Source organism: Manacus candei, unplaced genomic scaffold (assembly GCF_025592945.1).
Source record: "Manacus candei isolate 608988 ecotype Guabito, Panama unplaced genomic scaffold, ASM2559294v1 h1tg000003l, whole genome shotgun sequence".
Lineage (NCBI taxonomy): Eukaryota > Metazoa > Chordata > Aves > Passeriformes > Pipridae > Manacus > Manacus candei.
Window position 1 is genome coordinate 10921159 of NW_026138051.1, and position 20288 is coordinate 10941446.

The 20288-nt window shown below is 45.4% G+C and overlaps 1 protein-coding gene across 1 annotated transcript in view; it reads right to left on the bottom strand.

The window, feature by feature from the left end:
* Nucleotides 1-20288, bottom strand: part of GPC4 (glypican 4) — a 68767-nt gene that overhangs the window by 21964 nt on the left and 26515 nt on the right. The window contains exons 2-3 of the mRNA XM_051784468.1: nucleotides 15742-15900; nucleotides 1462-1853 (exon numbers count right to left, since the gene is read on the bottom strand). Of these exons, the coding sequence (XP_051640428.1) occupies nucleotides 1462-1853; nucleotides 15742-15900 (551 nt within the window). The remainder of the gene's footprint in view (nucleotides 1-1461; nucleotides 1854-15741; nucleotides 15901-20288) is intronic.

Consider the following 20288-nt stretch of genomic DNA (forward strand, 5'->3'; position numbering starts at 1 on the left):
AAAACCCCAACCAGGAGATCAGCAGGCTTGGCCAGTGACCTGGCACACAGACACTCGGCCTCATCTGGCACAGACCCTGCCTCCCACCACAGGACAGCATCCCCGAGGCTGGAAGATTTTGTGGTCTTGTAAGAGTGACCCATATGTCACACATGGAGCTCCACACACCCACCCTCAACCAGCAGCACACATCTAACACATCAGACACATCTAACTTGAGACTCATCACTATCAGATGGCGAGTTGAGGGGGTACAAAAACCTAAACCTGACACTGTTAACCTACAACTAACTCCCAGAACTTGGATAGATTAGTATAGCAACTCTTGCCTTGCTGATATTCTCTGCCCTGCCACACTTGTGGTTTATTGCAGTCTGTTTTTCTCATTTCTCTTCAAGAAAAATTAACGTGGAAGCAGACTTTTTTTCCCCTATCCTCAGAGAGAGTATTTTAATATTATCCCTGTAAGTCAAAGAAATTTGAATAATTATCTCCCTTAACAATGCTGCTTGTGCTGCCTACAAAACTGCATTCTGCTTCTAAGAGTGTCTGAACGCTCTTCTTTCTTTTTTTTTCTTTCCTGGCACTTAGGTTGATTCAAACTCCTGCCTGCTCTTTCAGCTTGGTGTTTTATTACTCTGTAACCAGGTAGAGAGAAAATAAACCTCTCTCTGCCTGATTAAATTATTACAATAAATCTTCTACAGCCTAAAGGAAATGAGCTGAGTTTGTTAAAAGGAAATCACTAATATTTGTTATCTTACATAATTACTTAAAGGGGATTATTGATTGTTCCCTATACCATACAACTCTACCTAAAATTAAAGACAAATCTCATGTCAAAAAAAAAAGTCACCCCACTTAAACAACTCTAAAGTGATTTATATGAAGAAGGAGGTACATATATAAGTAACCAACATATTGCAGCTGTTTGATCCCCCAAAAAATGACCTTACCATAAATGTTTGAGGTCTAACTTGTGCTGTGTGTGTGTGGCACCAAGTACAACTGCCTTCTGCCCTGTGACTCCAGCTTACTGTTATCACAGAAGTGCTGTTTGCTCATGTGAACTGCCTCTCCCCATGCCCACGGTGAGGAGCAAATCATCAGCTGCTCCGTAATGGATGCCTGTAGCATCCATGACTCACCGTAATTTAAAGGCAATATTAAGAAGAAGATACGGCCATTACACAAGCAAACATGGTTATTTCCACTGCAGAAGGTATTTAATTTCCTACTGTTACTGTTCCCTAGACAGGAGCAAAGCATCCACCTGGGGAACATCCCTGCTGCTGGGCTGCAGGTGTCCCTAGAACGTGACTCTACCACACAACAGATGGAGTTTGTCCCACTTGCACTCAACCACCACCAACACCTTTAGGTACTAGCCAGGACAACAGGGAAAGATGCTACCCATCACGGGTCCATGGGACACGGGAACAACCACAAGACGGAGCTCACCGCGGACACTTTGCTCACGACGTCCCTCGCGACGGCAAGGCCCTGCGCGAAGGTGCGGGCGGCCACGAAGGCTCGCGTCACTTGCAGCTTGAGCTTCCGCGGCACGTCCCCAAAGGGCTTCAGCTGCTCCGTGTACTTGCTGACACACTCCAGGTACTCATCCGTGAAGTGGTACTGGGGGTTGACCAGCCGGAACATGCGCTCCAGCAAGCGCGCCCAGAACTCGTTGAGCATCTCCTCCAGGTTGACGTTGCCGCCCACGTAGTAGCGCTTCAGCTCCACAAAGAGGTCCTTGAACAGCTCCGAGTTCTGCATGTACAACCGGCCGTACGTCCGCACGAACATGTCGTTCAGTGACTTCTCAGCGTTCTCGAGAAGCTCTTTGAAGAACTCTAGGAAAGAGGAAGAGAAGATATGGTAAACATGGGCATTGGGTTGTGTGTTCACACACTTCTACAACCACTGCTGTTGCTTAACTGGAAAATTCAGCACAACGAGGCCACCATCCAAATGAAATGGAAGGTTAAAGGACTCTCTAAAAATTTTCAAATAATTTCTATATCTCAAAATTTTTGATTACTCTTCATAAACCAACCTCCACAACCTCTCTCCAGGTTGGATGACTTTGCGTAAGTGAAATTTCTTTTGATGCAAATCTGAATACCGTGACAAGAGTCAGCAAAAAGACAAAAAAAAAGTACCAGTTTCTTATGTTTCAATTCAGCCATCTTAAAAGAAGTAATTTCAAAGCACAAGAGTATCGGAAAGAAAAAAGGTGGTTTTGTGTAAAAACAGATGTTTTACACAAATGGGTCTTTCTTTTCAGTTCTTGACAAATTCTTTTTCCAAAATGATCATAAACCAGCCTCAAAACCAAATAAATTTTAATAAATTTTAAAAACAAATCCAAAAATCTACCTGCTGGTTCTTCCTCTGTCCTGCAAGTTTGTCATCTCTCAGGGAAGGGCCTGTCTCTAATTACCTAATTGGTCCTGATTGCAGACAGGGCTTCAGATGCTTGTAGCAGTGTAAAAACCCCCATAATTATACCAGAATTTGCTCAAAATCCAAGGTTAAACACTTGGCAGAAGAACAAGAGATTTTTCAAATGACAAAGGACAGACAGGGGCCCTCGGGATTTTTATCACTTTCTAAAAGCAAATCCCCACTTTGGTTTACCCTCTGAGAGCACTGGACGGCCCAGAGAGCGGCTGCTGCCAAAGTGCCTTGGCAGTGCACCTACATCTCCAGCACTGATAACAGGCTCACCTGATGATGTCTGGCATGTCAGACGCAGTTTAAAGAACATGCCCTGCCAAGACCATGCCACCAAAGCCTTGGCACGTGGGTCTAAGCACAAACTACTCTGCCAAAAAACCTTTGCCTTGGAGATTTGGCATTGATGAATTAAAACAAAACACAGGGGAGGGGTCCTCTAGGCCAAAAGCACTTGGGCCATTTTGGAACAAAACTCTGTTCTATGTGGCCCTGGGAAGGAGCTAAGGAGAGCAAGGGTGGGCGCTGCCGAGACAAAGCATCCCGTGCTGCCTGTTTGCTCCAGCCCCACGGGAACACCGGCACCCTGGGGCGCGGGCACAGCCTCTCTGCCGCTATGCACGGCGCGGGCAAGGGAGCATATTATTTTATGCATGCCACCAGCAATTGAGGATTCTGACCTCTGCTTTTCTGTGACTCATATTCAATAAATATTCTTTAATAAAACATGCCTCTGTGGTTTTTTAAATCCTCAAAGGAGCAATGTTTAGGGCCAGAAGTTGTTAGAAGGAGGAGGGGGGAATATTTTGGCCCAGTGTGAATTTAAACCTTGTTAAAAGACATTAAAAGTATGCTGAAGTTCAGATTTTCGTCTTCAAAGTGCTCCAGTACAAACAAAGCCTAACACAGAAAACATTTTCTGGAAAAACTGAAACATTCCTTGAGTTCCTGATGAACAAAGTCATGGGGTCCAGTGCCTGACATGGCTGTATATAATGCAGCCTCTTAGGAGTACAAGAGAAATGATCCAGGGAAGAGGAGATTGCTTTCAAACACCCAACACATCCTCTGTCCAATATCAGCAGGAACCTCCACTTTCGTTCCCATGACTGGCATTTCCTCTCCAGGAAGATTTTTTTCTTTTGAGTTTATACTATAGAGATTAACTTGGTATATATTAATTTCTAATTCACTTAATCATTTTGAAGGCTCACTTCCTTCCTTTGCTCAGACCTTTTAGTATCACCAAATAAGTTGTTTATTTAAATACTTTTGTGCCAGGCACAAGACCTGCTACATTCATCAGCAAACTCTTCAATAAGAATTAGATTTTGAAATTATATTGATGGCAAGTCTACTAGATAGTTCCAACCACCAGTCTAAAGAACCCAAAGCAACATTTTCAGCCAAGAAAGTTATCTTTAGTAATACATACATATTACCATAAACCAATGTATTTGCCTGCCCAAACTCATTTTATTGGTTACACTCCAAAGTGGAAGTTGAATAAACTGTATCCAGGCATTAGAGCTCTTCATCTCTTAGCAATTTTTCATGTGGGCTAGAACTGGGTATGTTCATTAATTATCCTGAAAAAAACCTGCATTCTAATTAGCAGCAAATACCTGTGCACCTGCAGTCTTCTAGCCAGCAGCTTCCCCTTGCCCGAAAGGAAGGTAAATAAAGGAAATGAAAACCTCCCACCAAAACCAGGCACTTCTAAAAGCCCAACGCAACACTGCTGACGGAGGCAGCAGGCACACACAAAGCCGTCGTCTCTGGCTTGAGCTCCAACCACATTTCCATGGACAAAAAACACCCCTTCTCAAGTGCCACTTCCCAAATAAAGAACGGGAGGAGGGCAGAGGACGCTGTGTGTGTGCAACACAGAGTCAGCATCCACCCTCCCACCCGCAAAGCCCCCCTGCCAGCACGTGCCTGCATCCCCAAACAAGGCCAGAAAGGATGTCCTGACTGGCAACAGTGGCTTTGCCCATAGGTGCCACTGCTGGCATCTTGAGGCTCCTGGGGTGAAGATGAGATTGAGATGGTGGGGAGGAGTGATGCCAAGCATGGCACCAGTGATGAGAGGCCACCCAACACCAGCAAGCAGGGATGGACCCAGCAGTGGGATGTGGATGGTGTCTTCCCCCATGCGATGCAGAGCACTCCTAATTTGGTCAGCAGCAGTGATTAAATTATATATATAGGCATGTTTTAGTCCAGCTATTAGCATAATATAAGTCTGCATCCTCAATTTCTATCTCCACGTCAAGAAATCGGCTTGGGTGCAGGAAGGAACATTAATCTTTTCTCTGTGCAAACCACGGACAGAGATGTCTGCAATGAAGAAAAGAAAGCCCAAAAGTCCTTTTTATGAGTTAAATGCTAATCTGACTAGTAACTCCCTACATCTAATTAGATATTAATTCTCCCCTTCACGGAAATGAGCTGATTAGCAAACACCAATGTAACCCAGCATTAACCTTGCCACCACAAGAAGAAAAATGGCAGGTTCCTCTCTTACGTCTTGACTGTTTGCTGGGTAAAATAAATGACCACCTTTCATTTGTATTAGAAGTTGACTTGTTCTCAAACAAAGCAAACACACAAAGGCCTCGGTTGCTTATTTTACAGCACTGTAAAAGCACGTTTTACAGCTGTGTTGCAGGCAATCTGTACTCATTAAATTATCACTCTGACAGGCTTCCTGTGAAAAGCTGTCAAACGCAAACATTTTTCACAGACGACAAATCATACTTTGCCAGTGCTCTCTGAGACACTGCTATCTGGAGGGATGGCAGGCTCTCTTTTCCCTCCAGTTATCTTGTTTAAACTCCCCGAACAAGGGCTGGCCCCTCTGTCGACAAACAGGCACAAGCACACACACGGCTGGGAAGGGCTTCACAAACTGACCCGCGGGAGCAGAACGTGGCTCAAAGGGCTCCCTGGTTCTCCTGGCTGAGAGCAGAGTGTGGAAAGATAGCTGGGTTACACAGAGAGGACGGACCACAGGCAAAGCATTGGGCTACCATGGCACAGTCAGCTCTGGTCCAACCTGACACAGGAGCAAGTCCACACTGTGCTGCTTCAACACCTCTCTGCTTAGTCCCGCTGATACAAAGTCACCTTCTCGCTCAGGACAAAGGCAGGGGTGAGGGTAGCAGTGCTGCTGAGCTGCCTGGTGGGGCCAGAGCCACAAAACCTTTCCTAACACCAAGAAACAAGTTTAAAATTTGTCTGTACTGTAAAATAAATCCTGTGGATGCCACCAGCTTTGATGCTCAAAGGAAGACGACATTTCCAATGCAATTAACTTTTAGAGACAGAAAAGGCAGTAATCTGCAGTCGGGCAATCTACAGCTCTGGGTTCTGTTTATTCTTTTAACACGTTTGAATTTCAAGGTAGAATTTCAATTCCCAACATTCGGCAAAAGCCTAGAGATGTCATGAAATGGTAAGAAAGACTAAATGTTACATATCTGGTATCTCTGCAATAAAAATCCCAGGGAAAAAAAGTCTCTATTTTTAAACAAATCCTTGTATAAAGGAGCACAGTGGGAAACATAACCATAGCTACTTGGCAATTTCCTTTTTTTCAGGTAATAAGACGTATTACCTGTTTGCAGCTGGAGGGCAGACCAGCCCTGCCAGTAACCCAGCACAGGAGAGCATAGCATCTCCCCAAGGTGCTTCCACATGACATCAGATTCCACTGCCAGAATAATTCAAAACAATCTTTCTTCCAAATTGCAGATACATGAGCTAATTGAAGAAACACAGTCACTCCACCTACTGTGAGACCGAGCAAATCCCACCTCCAGACAACACATCCACCTCCTTTGACTTTTGAACCCAGTATTTTTTTTTGATCCTGGATTCATGTCTCATCTGAAAAAATCCTCTTTTTTTTTTTTTTTTAAGTAAGAAGGGAGACAACATTTTCCTATTCCTCGTGCTAACGTTTTCAGGTATGTTAAGACTGGGATTTTCATACAAGAGGGCTTTTGCTGAGGAGAGCCTGGTGCTGTAGGGCACAGTCCTACCTAAATCAAAGGCAGCTCCTGGAAATGAGATGAACACATCAAAGGGGCACATCCCCCTCTACCCACAGGCAGGTTTGGTATTTCCCTATGAACGCTGGTGACAAAGGAAGAAGCAGCAAAACTGCCTGGTCTGGGCTGCCTCCTGCCACTGTATGCCCTGTGTCAGAACCAGAGCACCAGTGCCCTCTGCCTCTCCAGCCCTGCCCCAGGCAAAGTCCACAGGGTTGAATCTGTAGCCGACCACTGCAGGAATGCAAAGTTTTGCTTTGAACTTCTTGATCTTCAGGAATGAAACACATTTATTTTAGAGAATAGTTTCACACAGAGAAGCACATTATTCCATGGCACCCTGACTGCTCCTCTTCCAGCCACTGCAAAGAGTTAAACCATCAGTGACCCAGCACCTGAAAACTCCACATTTTATAGAACAAAGGAAACCTTAACTGTGGTGCAAAAAAAGTAGAGTCTTATCCAAGGGCAGTTTAGCCAACATGCTCACTACAGGCACCCATCTGTTGGCCATGTTCAGGTGTGCTGCCGCCCTTCCAAAAAAAGACCAGGGTTGCCACACACCTTTCTGCTCCCAAAAGCCACCAAGCATGCTGCATTTCCCATATACCAGCTTTCCTTAGCTTAGAGCTGAGTTTTCAACTGTCCTTATTCTGTTTGAGGTCTGCAAATGAACTACACAAACATATTCCAGGTAGACATGCAATTACTCAACACACGTTAAAAAACAAATAAAACCAGGTTCAAGTATACAGATGGAACATGCTGAATTTTTATAGGCACAATTAATTAGTTTCAGATAATTTGCCATCCAGCGTTTCAGGCATACTCTTAATATGTTGTCCAGATTATGATTAATTAAGGACCGTCTGTCTTACCAAAACCTTTAATTTGCTTGTCTGTACAGACAATTATGCTTTCTAGTGCGTACAGGAGAACACTGCCACAAAGAGATTAATTATATTTTCTCCTTAAATGGTTTACTCATAAAATGTCCACAACAGCAAGATGGATTCCCAGACGAATGCTCCTGCCCAAGCCACGGCCCCTCGGGCTGTGCCGCGGAGGGGCCGGCGCCGGCACCGTCCCAGCGCCTTCTCAGAGGTGCATCTGCGGACGCAAACTCCACCCTGCAGCTGCTCCTACCATGCAAAGCAAAATTCAATCCAGACAGATAAAAGGAATTTGGAAGAAGAGAGACGAGTGTTTCACAGCTCTCTCTTCACCTGGAGGCCGAAGCCGTGCACAGCCGTGCCACCTAGTCCAACGCGAGAAGAGGGATTTTTTTTTTTTTCTAAATGTGCTTCATTATTTTTAATATGCCTTCACTTCCTTTATTGCATATACCGCATTTGTAATTTCCACCAGGGAAAAACAAACTGTAGCTTAACAACCTTTTTCCGGAAGTGTCGAGAAACCGATGAACACATAGTGTTAACACATTTATGGAATATGAACTCAGGAAGGGCAGGGCAGATCCACAAGCTGTTTCTGTGTCCTGTTTTCAAACATGTGTTAGCACTTATTGACATGGGAAGAACTCTTTTCACAGAGCTTGAAGAAGTACAGGCTTAAATCTTGCCCGTGCCACAGCAACAGCCCCAACATGTGAACCCGGGAGAGCTGAGAGGAACATCATCATCTGCCCTAACTTTGCTTGATTAGTGAAAAGTCAAGACAATAACAAGAACTGGGCCGCAGCCTCATAGGTTAAAAAAAACAAACAAACCACCAAACCCCAGGATTTTTAGAAGTTCTTGTTTCTAAAGCACCATGGGGCTGGTGGGAGCTCAGAAGAGCAGGGCAGAAGAAAACACAGTGCCAGATACCACCATCACACTGAGACTGAGCTTGTTGGAGAACAAGAAGCAATGAAGGAGGAGGAATAACAATGTGGAGATTGCTGCCTGTGATTCAAGAAACAAATAGCAGCACATCACATCCTGATGCACACACCAGTCATCCCACCAAGAGAAATGCCCTTGGTCCCCTCTTAGTCCATTCCGCTCTGCCACATCCCATGCAGCAGGATGAGCCCAGTCTCTGTAGCCTCCTCCTCCCTGTTTTCACGGCCTCTCTGCTCATGCATCCTGTTCTGGGTCAGCTGTAGTGGGTTTCTCCCACTGCTCCCATGCTGCCTCCTCCTTGAGCTGGTCCATCATTCCCAGCTCTTCCATCTCCCTCCTCGTGACAACAACTCAACAGTATTCTTCCCCAATCCACCTCCCTTGCTACTGCTTCTTTTCCCTCCACTGTTTGCTCTTCCCTCCACTCTCCCCAATGTCTAATTTTCACTGCACACATTTCTCAGTCTCAACTGACCTTTCAGGCACATCTATGATTTCTCAGCGGCTTCAGCCTGCTGATCCACATCCATCCAGTACCAACCCACCAACTTCCCACCTCAAACAGCAAACTCACATTCACCTGGAAGTGAGCTCCTTCAGGCTGCCTCTACTCAAAGGAGCTTTCTGGGACACTCACTAAGGTATTTCACACATATGTGTTTTCCCAAGCCTCCCTTTCCACTGTTGTCAAAGAGTGTGAGGAGGGCCTGTGCTGCTGAACGGTGGGGATGGCTTTCTTGTTCCCATTACCTCAGTTGCCCTCATCTCGTTACACTTGCACTGAGAGTTCTTCCAGCTGGGGCCGCCTCTTATTTGTTCAGCCAGCACAAGAATAGCTGTACACTGAGACATTACAGTACATTAAACACTAACAAAATATCTCAAGCTCTGCACTGATGGGTTATTACACCCCCAAGTCCACCACAACATTCCAGAACAGCACCACCTCAACAGGCATCCAGAGGAGCAGCTACCAGGACTGTGCACATAGGGTTGGTGGCTCCTTTGTGCAAGAAGGAGGAAGAGAGAGTTAATTTTAAACAGACAAACAATAGCTCATTGACTGGTTGACAGCAATTAGTAACCAGAGAGCACCGGCACGTTTCCTGTAGCCAAGTACAAAGCCTGCTGCCTGCATCTTGGCTTTTGGGAAAAAAACCCCAAATGGGTAAGAGTAGTTTACCTGTGACCTTAACAGCTGACCTGCTTGGACCTGAGATCACAGAAGAGCGTTTGAACCCTCCAAGCCCATACACAAAGGGCTTTTGCCCATTGCTAAAGTCTTTGCTCAATTACAAGATCTAGTCTCTGCCCCCCCCCCCAACCTACTGGGCAGGAGCTTCTCCTCCCTTTGAGATTTCCTCCTTCTGAGTTAACTTCACTTCAGGATCTTTCCAAGCCTCCCAAAGAGAGATCTAGTTCCTGCCACTTTCAGATAAGCATCACCTCTCCTCAATGAACAGGACCAAAAATCATAGTGGCTTATGTACCTCCTTAAAGACCTCCAGATGGAGAGGAGCCAGTTGAACAAAAACAAAGAATAAACAAACTTCCAAGGCACAGACAGCAGACAATTTGTTTCATTGCTGTTTCAGTGAGTGGGAAAGCAAAAACAAAAGCCCACAAGTGGGATTTTCTAAAGGAAGTGCGTTGGTGGTTGCTACCATCACCCTGGGTATGCACTGGTCCGAAACCAAGTCTGAAGGAGCCTCTCTGCAAATGGTTCTTCCACAAAATTTGAGGGATCTTTACACTGTTTTCTGCTCTGGTTGGTATGAGGTTTGGTGCCACCCCTTTCTGGAGAGGGAAGAACAAGGCTGTGCCTTTATCTAGACATGAGCAGCAGCATAGACCAAACCACTCTACTACTTGTACATTAACAATGCAGTCATCATCAGTGCACTTGCCTGAGGGTGGGTTGCAATGGGAGAGTTCTCTCCACTATGCAGGTTTATTCAGAAGCTCGAATACCATGCAGCTCTGGCTCAGCAAAGGTCCAACAGGTCTCTATTCAGTGCTCCTGCTGTGCCACACACCTGGAGATGCCTCCTGCAGAGATGAACATGCTGGCAACCAGTATTAACCCCATGGTCCTGGGTGCCATGGACATGGGGGGAACCCTGACAAAGGAGCAGGATGAGGCCCTGGGTCTCTGCCCTTGCAGGCAGTTTCCAATAAAAGAGTTAATGTGAGATGAAGGTCCCCAAAGGGCAGTTATTTCGGTAAGGCAGAGTGCCCCGATGGTCTGCCAAATTCTAACTATAGGAGCAGCAGGCTGGGCACCTGCAGGGCTCGTCTTTCACCGTTTGCCTCCACACTGCCTGAAGCAGCAGAAAGAAGACCACCAAAAGCTCTCCCTCCTCTCTTCTGCCTCCTTCCCAGTTACTAACATATCCCAGCCATGTGCCGCGCTGCACCAGAACACCTCCCTGTTAACTCCTACCTGGAGACAGCAGCTGGAAGCCTCGGGTTATCTGAACAACAAAAACTAAATTCAGAAACAAGATTACAGGCTTTTTTTCTCCAGCTTCAGCACAGTTTGGAAGGTATTTGGCCAATGTTCCCCCGACCAGTCTCTCAAACTCGGCCACATGCCAGTTTTTGGAAGTAATTCACGCACCCAGGAGTAACACTGGGCTCACACTAGAAGGTCAAGGGCACCTTGAGATGCTTCAAAGATGCACATCATGATCACACTTTGTACCTGTAGCTACCCTGCCCAACACAAACATGGAGCCCACAAACAGGAATGCCTCTCCAGCCCCTCTGCCCTCTACCTGTGCAGCAGAAGGGCTGTGTGCACCACAGACTCGGGGACCCCTGGTCAACCCTTCTTCCTGGATTTGGTTTCTTTCCGCCCGTTTTCCCAAAGGGGTTTCCTTTTACATTTCTGTATTTGTTTTATCTTAAATGTTAATGGAAAAGTCAGGGGGAGTGTATCAGAAACAAGACTCTCAGCATTTAACAGCTTCCCAGATGCTGGGTTGGGCTGTACCGTTTTGTACAAATCCTTCTGACACCTGGTCATTGGGAACACCAAACCTACTGCCAGCCCAGCCCAGAAAAGGACCATCTCTCATTCACCTCTTCATTCCCATACAACAAAGGCTGCAGTAGTTTGCTGCCTTCCCTAAATCTAGAGCACACAGGAGAAAGGAACAAGACTTGATTTTAAGTGCAACAGCAAAAGTGCTTGTGAAATGCAGTGGCAGGAGAAACAAGGACCCAGCAGCACCTCTGTGCATGGGGGATTGGGGCTCTGCCTGCCCAGTCACTCTGCAACCAGCCTATACAAAATAATTTCTCTCCCCAGAAAAGGGCTTGGCACAAGTTACATCTTCTAAGAGATTCAGGAAGTGCCTTTAATAAGAAAAAAGTAAGAACATCTTATCTAGGAAGAAACCGAATAGCGGAAACACTGCAGAAGAATTATGGGCTATGTCCTGTCCCAGCTCCAATTCCTCAAAACAGCTGAGCAATTTCCCCAAAGCACTGCTTGGCTAGCACAGACCCCAGCATGGAAAACTTCAGCCTCAAAGGGCAAAAGAGGTGAAAATTTGAATTTAATAAATGGGATTGAACATTTATGCAGTCTTAATGTCACTATTAATTCTATTAATGTTAATAATCCCTGAGAGAGGGAAGGAGAGGGCACTAACTTGTGAAGATAAGGTACAGGAAATTTTATTTTAAAAAACGGGGGGTGGGATCTTTAAAGCCCTGACTGCTATAACTGCTTCTGTGGCATGAGATGTCATCACAGTGGCTTTCCCGTGACTGTCATTGTCAGAGAGGGAGACGCTCACTTGGCCAGAGAATCTCGCCTACTAATTTCTCAATGAATCCCATAAATGTATCGGAGATGATACTGGAAAAAACAGCAAATCTTCACCTCTAAAATCATTTAGCAACAGCAAATCCAACAAGTCACAAAGTGGTTTTCATTTTATCAGAAAATCATCTCCCTTACTGTTGAAAATACATACCTTACTGCTACGCTGGGATCAGGCTAGTGGTTTAAATTACAGCAGGAGAGACCTCCAGGAGCATACGTAGCTGTACTGTAAGCAAATATTTAGACAGGATATATAAGATATGGGACTCCAAAGCTCCCAAGTTCTCCCAGTGCCTGCAAACCAAACACATGCAGGAGGATCTGACGCTGTCACATTACGCATTAGGAGCCGAAATGACTCCTGGTCAGCCCTCTGGGGATGGATAATCAGCAGCTTGTTCCATGCTCCCGATTAAGAGGAGATAATCCATTTCTGTATGGCTTTGGTGTCAGATCAGAGCAATTCTGGCAACAGTTCCAACAGCACACAGCGCTCCAGCAACAGCTGATGCAAACACTCCAGAAGCCACAGGGCATCCCAGCCTCCATCCAAAGGACATGCCGCCACTTCGACTGTCCTTCTGCAGCAACAACTGCTTCAAAGGTCAAGCACATAACGGAGGCAGTACAGGTTTGCCTCTCAGACCTGAATGTCAAGGCTGAGAGATTAGCAGCCAAAGAACCCACAGCAAAGATTTCCAAAAGGCTGGAGGACAGGGTTTGCTGCTTGGGCTGCATCCTGGAGTGGCCATTTGCAGCATGGGGATTGTCACTCTGCAAGAGAAGCGTCCATTCCACTTGCTGGAGTGAATTTTGTCTCTGTGATAACTCATCTTGCCTGTTCAGTCACTCTGCACAGCTGTAGCACAGAGGATTTCACGTGAAACAGAGGAAGGTGCACAGCTCCTATTTGTCGGCTTCATTTTCATTTGAAAGGATTTAGCTATGAGTAATGAGGAAGCCCTGAAGAGCTGCAAATGGTAAAATCAGAGCATGGGTCCATGCAGAGGAAGAGCTCTGGAAGGGATCGTGTCCTTTTCCAGTCTCATTCCTAGAGATCAGGATAAATATATGGATCTCAATTGCCTCTCCTTCCTGTAGTAGTTTGGGCACGTAACATCAAAAAGCGTGCAATGAACTATGTTAGACAAGGAGAACTCAAATGTGCAAGGCAGAACTGACCACAGCTGACCTGATGACCAAGCACTGGGACAAAAGGAAGGAAACAGCACCCCACAAGCAGCCGAACACTCAACAGCAGGCTCTTAAAGAAACAAAACACAGCAGTCTAGGGTATGGAACTCCAAAATTTTTGCAGAAGAGACTGAGAACCTCAGAGGGGAGACTCTTCAACCTGCCCCAGCCACCAGCAGGAGCACTGCTGAAGGTATGCCTCCAGGTGACTGGGCTGGAGGGAGAGAAGCAGTCATGATTAAAAGTCTTCCAAGAGGTAAATGATGGAGGGCGGTAATCAGTTCATCTCTGCTTCCACTCCAGGTAAGATTAAAAAAATCCCTAAATCAGCTTTGTCTGCAGCAAATGAAGATTTAGATCTGATATTAGCAAACACTCAAAGACAGAGCCATTAGGCTTTGGGACAGGCTGAGGAGGTTGCTAATTCTCCTTCATTAGTTTTGTACGAGGCAGAGAAACACCCTTCAGAGACAGGCTGGGCACAGTAAATCCAGTTTTCAGGAATAGCTGAACACCACCATCCCCTTCCAGATTTGCCGGTCAAGGACTCTGCAAGCTAAAATGGGAGTGAGACCAGCACAGGGGACACTGCAAGTGTCTGACAGGAGAAACACAGCACAAACAGAACAAGCTTGTACAGGGCTCCCTCCCAAAGCTCACCTATTTTGAAGCCTTGTGCTTCAACAGGTATCCAGCGCAGCTTAGCTTAATATCTCCCTGCCCTCACACAGCCCTGAAGCCATTTCTCATCCCACAAACAGGCAGATGCACCTTGCAGTATGTCTGCTCCATGTCAGGGATGCTAATGCAGGGAACTGTGCATGCTCTTTGTTTTCAATGCAGCATTTCAAAAAGCTTCGTCGTTCATTTAAGGTGAAGCAGATGCTGTTCCTCTGGTCTCTTTGAAAGGGCTTATCTATGGGCTGGATTTCATTAAGTGTCTTGTTCTGCATTTAATAAGCTTGCAAGTCTAGACACTTTGGTTCTCCCTCTATCACCCCTTGGTGTACCAGCAGGTAGAGACAACAGAGGTTAAGAGGGAAATATTTAGCTAGTAGATTTAGATGCTATCAAGATGACTGCGTAATTCCACTTTGACTCACTGCAATTTCGTACCCAGGGATTTTTTCCCTCACCCCAGTGCCAATCCCTTTTGAAAGAAAGAGGCTGCTACCTGCTGCAGTAGTGTAGGGGAGGTTGCTAGGAGGTTCAGGGCACAAAGTCTGGGATATTTGTAGAAAACTCACATGGAACCAATGATTAAACAAGGGAGAAAAAGGTCCAGAGGAGCTGCGTGGTAGAATCACCCTCTACTACCAGATGGTGATATACAAGCAGAACAACTATCTGAGCAATCCAGTCCACTCGACTCATCATACATTTCCATGTGCAACTGGCTGTCATCTCATTGCCCCAGCCAACAAGAACAACCCAAGCAGCAGCCTGACACCTTGCTCCTCCCTCCAGGGGATGCCCAGGTGCAGGGGCTGCAGCGTCCAGGAGCGCTGAGGTGCCTGCAGAGTCCTGCAGGAACTGACCAAGAGCTCAGCAGCAAACCAAGAGACGCTGCTTGGATCTCAGATGGGTGCTGTGCCTGATGTCTGGGCATCGACTGCAGCTGTTTGCAAGAGGTGGTCAAAAGAAAGGCACTGGGCTGCAAGGCGGGCAGTGCTGGAAGGCTGTGTGCCAGCTGCCTGCTAAGGGAGCTTCTTCCTGCAGCTCCCATGAGCCAGGCATGCCCTATGGAGGCCCAGTCTGACAGGACACACTGTGCACCCGAGGGCAATGCCGAGACCAGTCATTTGCTTATCTGTCAGCAGTTCACATCACTGCAGCGATGGGAACTCAGCCGAGACTTGTTCGTTTTGGTTCTGACCCTGCATCACACTTGAACCCTCGGCCTCCACACAAAACCAGCTCTGTGTTTATCTGTTGCTCTGCTTAGCCCCAAAGGCTAGAAGTAAGATGGATACAAATCCTGTGGGTTCACAACATGCTGGGAAATATCAGCATTGCTGTGTATCGGGGCTGCAAGATGTGCACATTACAATTACACGCGCTGTGGGGATGCACCAACAAAACTAACTGCAATCTTACATTAGAGCAAAATGGCTTTTCGAAAGATTAATCAGAAAGAAAGATCTCTCTCTTTGAGAAACAAGCAGCCATAATCAGCAAATATTTCTCTCTCATGGGATTGCAAAACAAGGCATGCTCTGCCCTCTGAGCCACGAGTCATGAACTTTCCCAGCAAAGGGGGAGATAGAGCAGAACGACTGCACAGAAAACAACAGGATGGGGATTTTTTATATTTTTATCCCAAGGAGAGCAAGTTCAAGGTCTCTGCACTCACCATCAAACTTCTTGTATCGAGAACTAAACATGGTTTGTAGGTGATTGCTAAGCTCTACAACAGCATTTCTGAAGTCATGTTTACTCTGCTGACTGTACTTCTCCTCCATTTCTTGAGAGCAGCATGTGTAGCCTTGCGAGCAGACTTTCAAGTGGTCACCTGAAAAACAGAGAAGAAAATATCCCAAGTTAAAAGGATTCTCTACACATGGGCAAAGAAGTCGGCTCGCAAGGCAGGGGGTACAAGGACCTGTAGCACCATCTCTCCCAGGGAAACCCCAGCTGCAAGTGCTGGACCAGGCATATCAAAACTTGATTCTGTAGAGGAAATTTATAGCAACACATGGAAAAGTCTTGTCTTTCTGCAAGAACATTAAAAAGTGTCCTCTTACTTATTCAGTTAATAAGCAGAATAAACAGCATTAAAAAGTGTCCTCTTATTTATTCAGGTAATAAACGTAATAAACAGATACTCATCCCGTACAGTAGAATTTGAAGAACCAGAAAACTGACCTGTATGTACTATGATAACTTCCATGAAGTTTTTGCTGAGTATTTTAATTACTTTCCATTCATTCAGTTAATACACAACATCAGTGGCAATGGTCCTTTTTGTACAGGTAAGTGCTGTTTTCTTCACCCTTCTCCTGTCCAGTTTTCAGGAGACCCCTCTCAGCAGCCCAATTACCACTTGATATTAAAATATAGTTGTTTTATGGAATGGCCCAGGAAAATGCTTTATATTTCCCACCTCCTAATTTTACAGTTTTCTGTTATCATCTGGGGTGAAACTGGGGGGTTGTTTTTGGAAAATTAAACCAGACTTTTTTTCTTCAATCTGAAAGATAATTCTTTCCTAGTAGTCATCTGGCTCAAGCTGGCTTAGTCAGAGGGATCATCAAATGCTTCAGTATCTTCCACAGGTCCATTTCAAAATCTCTCAGAAAATCTGGACATTGGATCTGGCCCCATATACTTTGGTTTTAGATGCCTCACAGCAGTGCAAGATGAAGCTGTCCCTTTCCAGCATCACCCATAAAATGCTGCTCTCAAGTTTTGTGGGCCAAGATAAACCCTTGGCACAGCAATCCTCAGATCCAGTTTTCTGACAAGCCCCACAATGCAGCACCACCACAGGCAGGTGGGCTGATGCTAATGTGGTTCAAATCTGGGCAAATTGTGCAAATCTTTGTCAACACTGAAGATACGATCAAAACAAGCAGTTAGGATGAGAAACTCATCCTTCCAAGTCAGATGGTATTTTAAAAGACACATCCTACATGTAAGCTGCTGCCTTCTCTCCCATTTCACACTCTGCTGACAAACCTTATCCTTCATTCTGAGGAAGCAGATGGAGACAAGAAGGCTCTTCCCTACCTGCTCACACACTGGAAGCTACCAACGACCTCCAACTATCATGGAGGTTCAGAGACTCCCTGCCAGAGCTGCAAAGCACTTGTCAGCCCCCATGCAGAAAATAACCTCTTCTTGACAGGCTGCACACCACTCACTTACCCAGGAGCCATCCATCCTACCTGTTAGAGTATCAGAAGTGGGTTTAAAGAAACAAAAGCAGTTTTTGCACAGTGCGAAACAAAGCCTGCCCGTGGCTAATGTGAGTGGTTGATGCTCTGCCTGCCTTGTACAAGATTTCTGAACATCTTTTGCCCACATATTGAACCTCTGTATCACTTTGCATAACTTTCTAGCCCAGAAAAGTTAGTGTCTCTCCTCACAGGCACTTAAGGACCATCTTAAAATAAGAGATAAATATTTTTATATCTATCTATATACATATATAAGAACCTCTCCTCCTGAATCTACTTCCCTGTTGCACTACAGGGTTTGTTTGTTTTCTGTGGCATTACAGAGAGACCTTGACCAGCAGATAATTCCATCACATCTAATCTATTGCACAAGACCATCCACTACTCTTCAATTACGGAAAGCTCAAAGTCTGCTACGGGAAGCAGCACTGCTTAGGTAGCCTTCAGAAAACACAGAAAAATATTGTTGTCTCCTTACAGATATATTTTTCTTCCATGGACAATTTCACTCTGTCTCAGAGGAGCACTTCCAGCAGCAAATACACAGCACTAAGGGGTGCAGCACTAAGGGATGCAGCTCCAGTGAGGCTTCACAAGTCTTTTAAAAGAGAGGAACAGGCGCATCCAGATTTTCAGATCCTGCCCAGTAAATCCATCCTGGACACCCCTCTCTGAGCCTGTCTTACCAGAAAGCATTTTAAAAAAAATGGTGCCCAAGCACCACTGCTTTATTTCACTTTGAATCTCTTTGCTCCAATTCCAAGACAGGACTAAGGACTCCGACACAACAGGAACCATAAATAGCAGCAAAGCAAATTCAAACCTACTGATAGTGGGATTTCTTTTCCTGCTTACACTTCGCAGACACTTCTGAAGTTGTCCACAGATGCCCTAGGATCCCTAAGACAGTGGCTTTAACAACTTCTCCAATTTATTTATGATTAAAAAAACCCTAAAAGCCCAGTGTATTTTACGAATACAAGTTTTACATCTATTTTTACTAGCAAACTAAAGTTACCATTCCACCTAATGTCACAAAGCAAAAACATTTTCTGATCCCCCTTGTCCCAGATTTGACAGTGCCTCCCCAGGACACATGCAAAGCCAAGCAAGGAGAACACTACTGACAGTAAATCAAGCTTGCACAGATCCCACTTGGTTGATCATTAAGAAATTATGCTCCAAAATGCAATTCAGACATTCAAAAATGAATGACCAAGCAATCTAATTATGGAAGATATTTCTCAGTCATGTCAGCACTATGTGGTCTTGGCTTGTGATCAAGAATTAGCTCTGTCTGGAGCTGAGGAGCTCTGGCTACTCAGTGCTAATCATATGAGGATGCACTGTGTTACCCAGTATTAAAAAACCAGAAAGTTTAGGTCTGTGGGCTGCTTTTCTAGCAGTTTTCTTACAACACAGTGGGAGATGCCAATGGAAAGTCCCTAGAAGACACTGGGGGCCTCAGTTTTCCCACAGGGAGGTTTGTCCTTAGCACTGCCACATCCCTGAGAATACATCCTCGCTTGAGCAAACTGACAGGCACTGACACAGTTGGTGAGAAATCTCATGTCTAGCCTTTTAAATCGCTAGCAGAGCTAATCCATTCAGGATCCATCCACAGGACTCATCCCATTCCCAAGTCTGTAAGGAGAATGATGCAACATCCCAATGTCCCATCACATGCTTGGGTGTTGGATCCATCACGTGCCCCTTTGGTGAGTGGCTGCGGTGTCGGGAACTGCTCGCACCTCCATGGGCAGAGGACCAGGATATCATCAGGCAACAGCTTCCAAACACAACAGTGCTACAACCAGGGAAATGGAAGCAATGAAGCCTGGAGAGCCATTGCTGCCAGTGGTCCACGTGAGCATGGACCAGTCATGCACACACAAACACCGACCTAGAGTCAAGATCAAAGCCAATGCTCTTTGTCCAACTGGCAGTGAACTCCTCTAAGGAAAAGGAGTGAAAAATATGTGTATTTAGGCATACTTAACAGAGATCTAATGCTTAGGTATATTATGCAGAGAACACTCATGGTGTGTGCTCACTGTCAAGGACACATTCAGCAATAATTATTTCCCGAGTTAAAACTCATCAAACAATGCCCATACAAGGCAACTCTTCATCTACTGTTGAGTGTGAAAAACTCGGCAGCTTTTGTAATTTATCACCATGTGAGCACAGCAAAAATATAACACTACCACAGCCTCCTTTCAAGTTGGGCTTTTTACTGAATTGTTTGGCAGGGTGTGCAATCATCACATCAGGGGCCGCATGGCAAAAGGAGCTTAAGTAGCACAGACTGACTCCACATATCTACCACATATGCACACCATCATCACAGCTTGTCGTGGATTTGCAGCAGATCTTTCCCATGGCCTGTTGCAACAGGACTTTTTCCTCTACTTTATGATACTTACGAATACAGAGAGAGAAATGAGGGACCAAAAATTATGAAAGAAGTTTGCTCCTTGGCCAGTTAACAACATACCTCTGGCGAACGGAGGTGGTGGTTTAAAGATAGAAATGTGATGGTACATGATGTTACCATCTGTACATCCAAGGAAACGTGCTCAGAAAGGTAATCTTGCAAACTTATGATTTAAACCGTTACAGAAACACCACATTTAGCAGATTCCAGGCACACAGAGTTTCTTCCAAATCAAGCAACTATTTTGCAATGTGTTGGAAAACAAGTTTTCAGCAAACGAGTAAGTGAGCAGCACAAGCTTAGGGGCTACACTATACTGAAAAGCAGTTCTCTTTACTGAACAATTTTCCAAGACCTTTCCAAAATGTTGTTTCTGGATGTCTAGCATGCCTCCCCAGCCTGTTTCTCCTCACCTTGGCCAAGTTCATACTTTAAGTACAGCTAACTGCAAAAATAGATAAACTTTCAGGAGCAGTTTGCTGTGAGGTGGGGGGTGGGTATTTCTTTAAAAGACTCCAGTACACAGTCTAGCCCTTCACTGCAGCTCAGTAAGCAAGCCAGAAG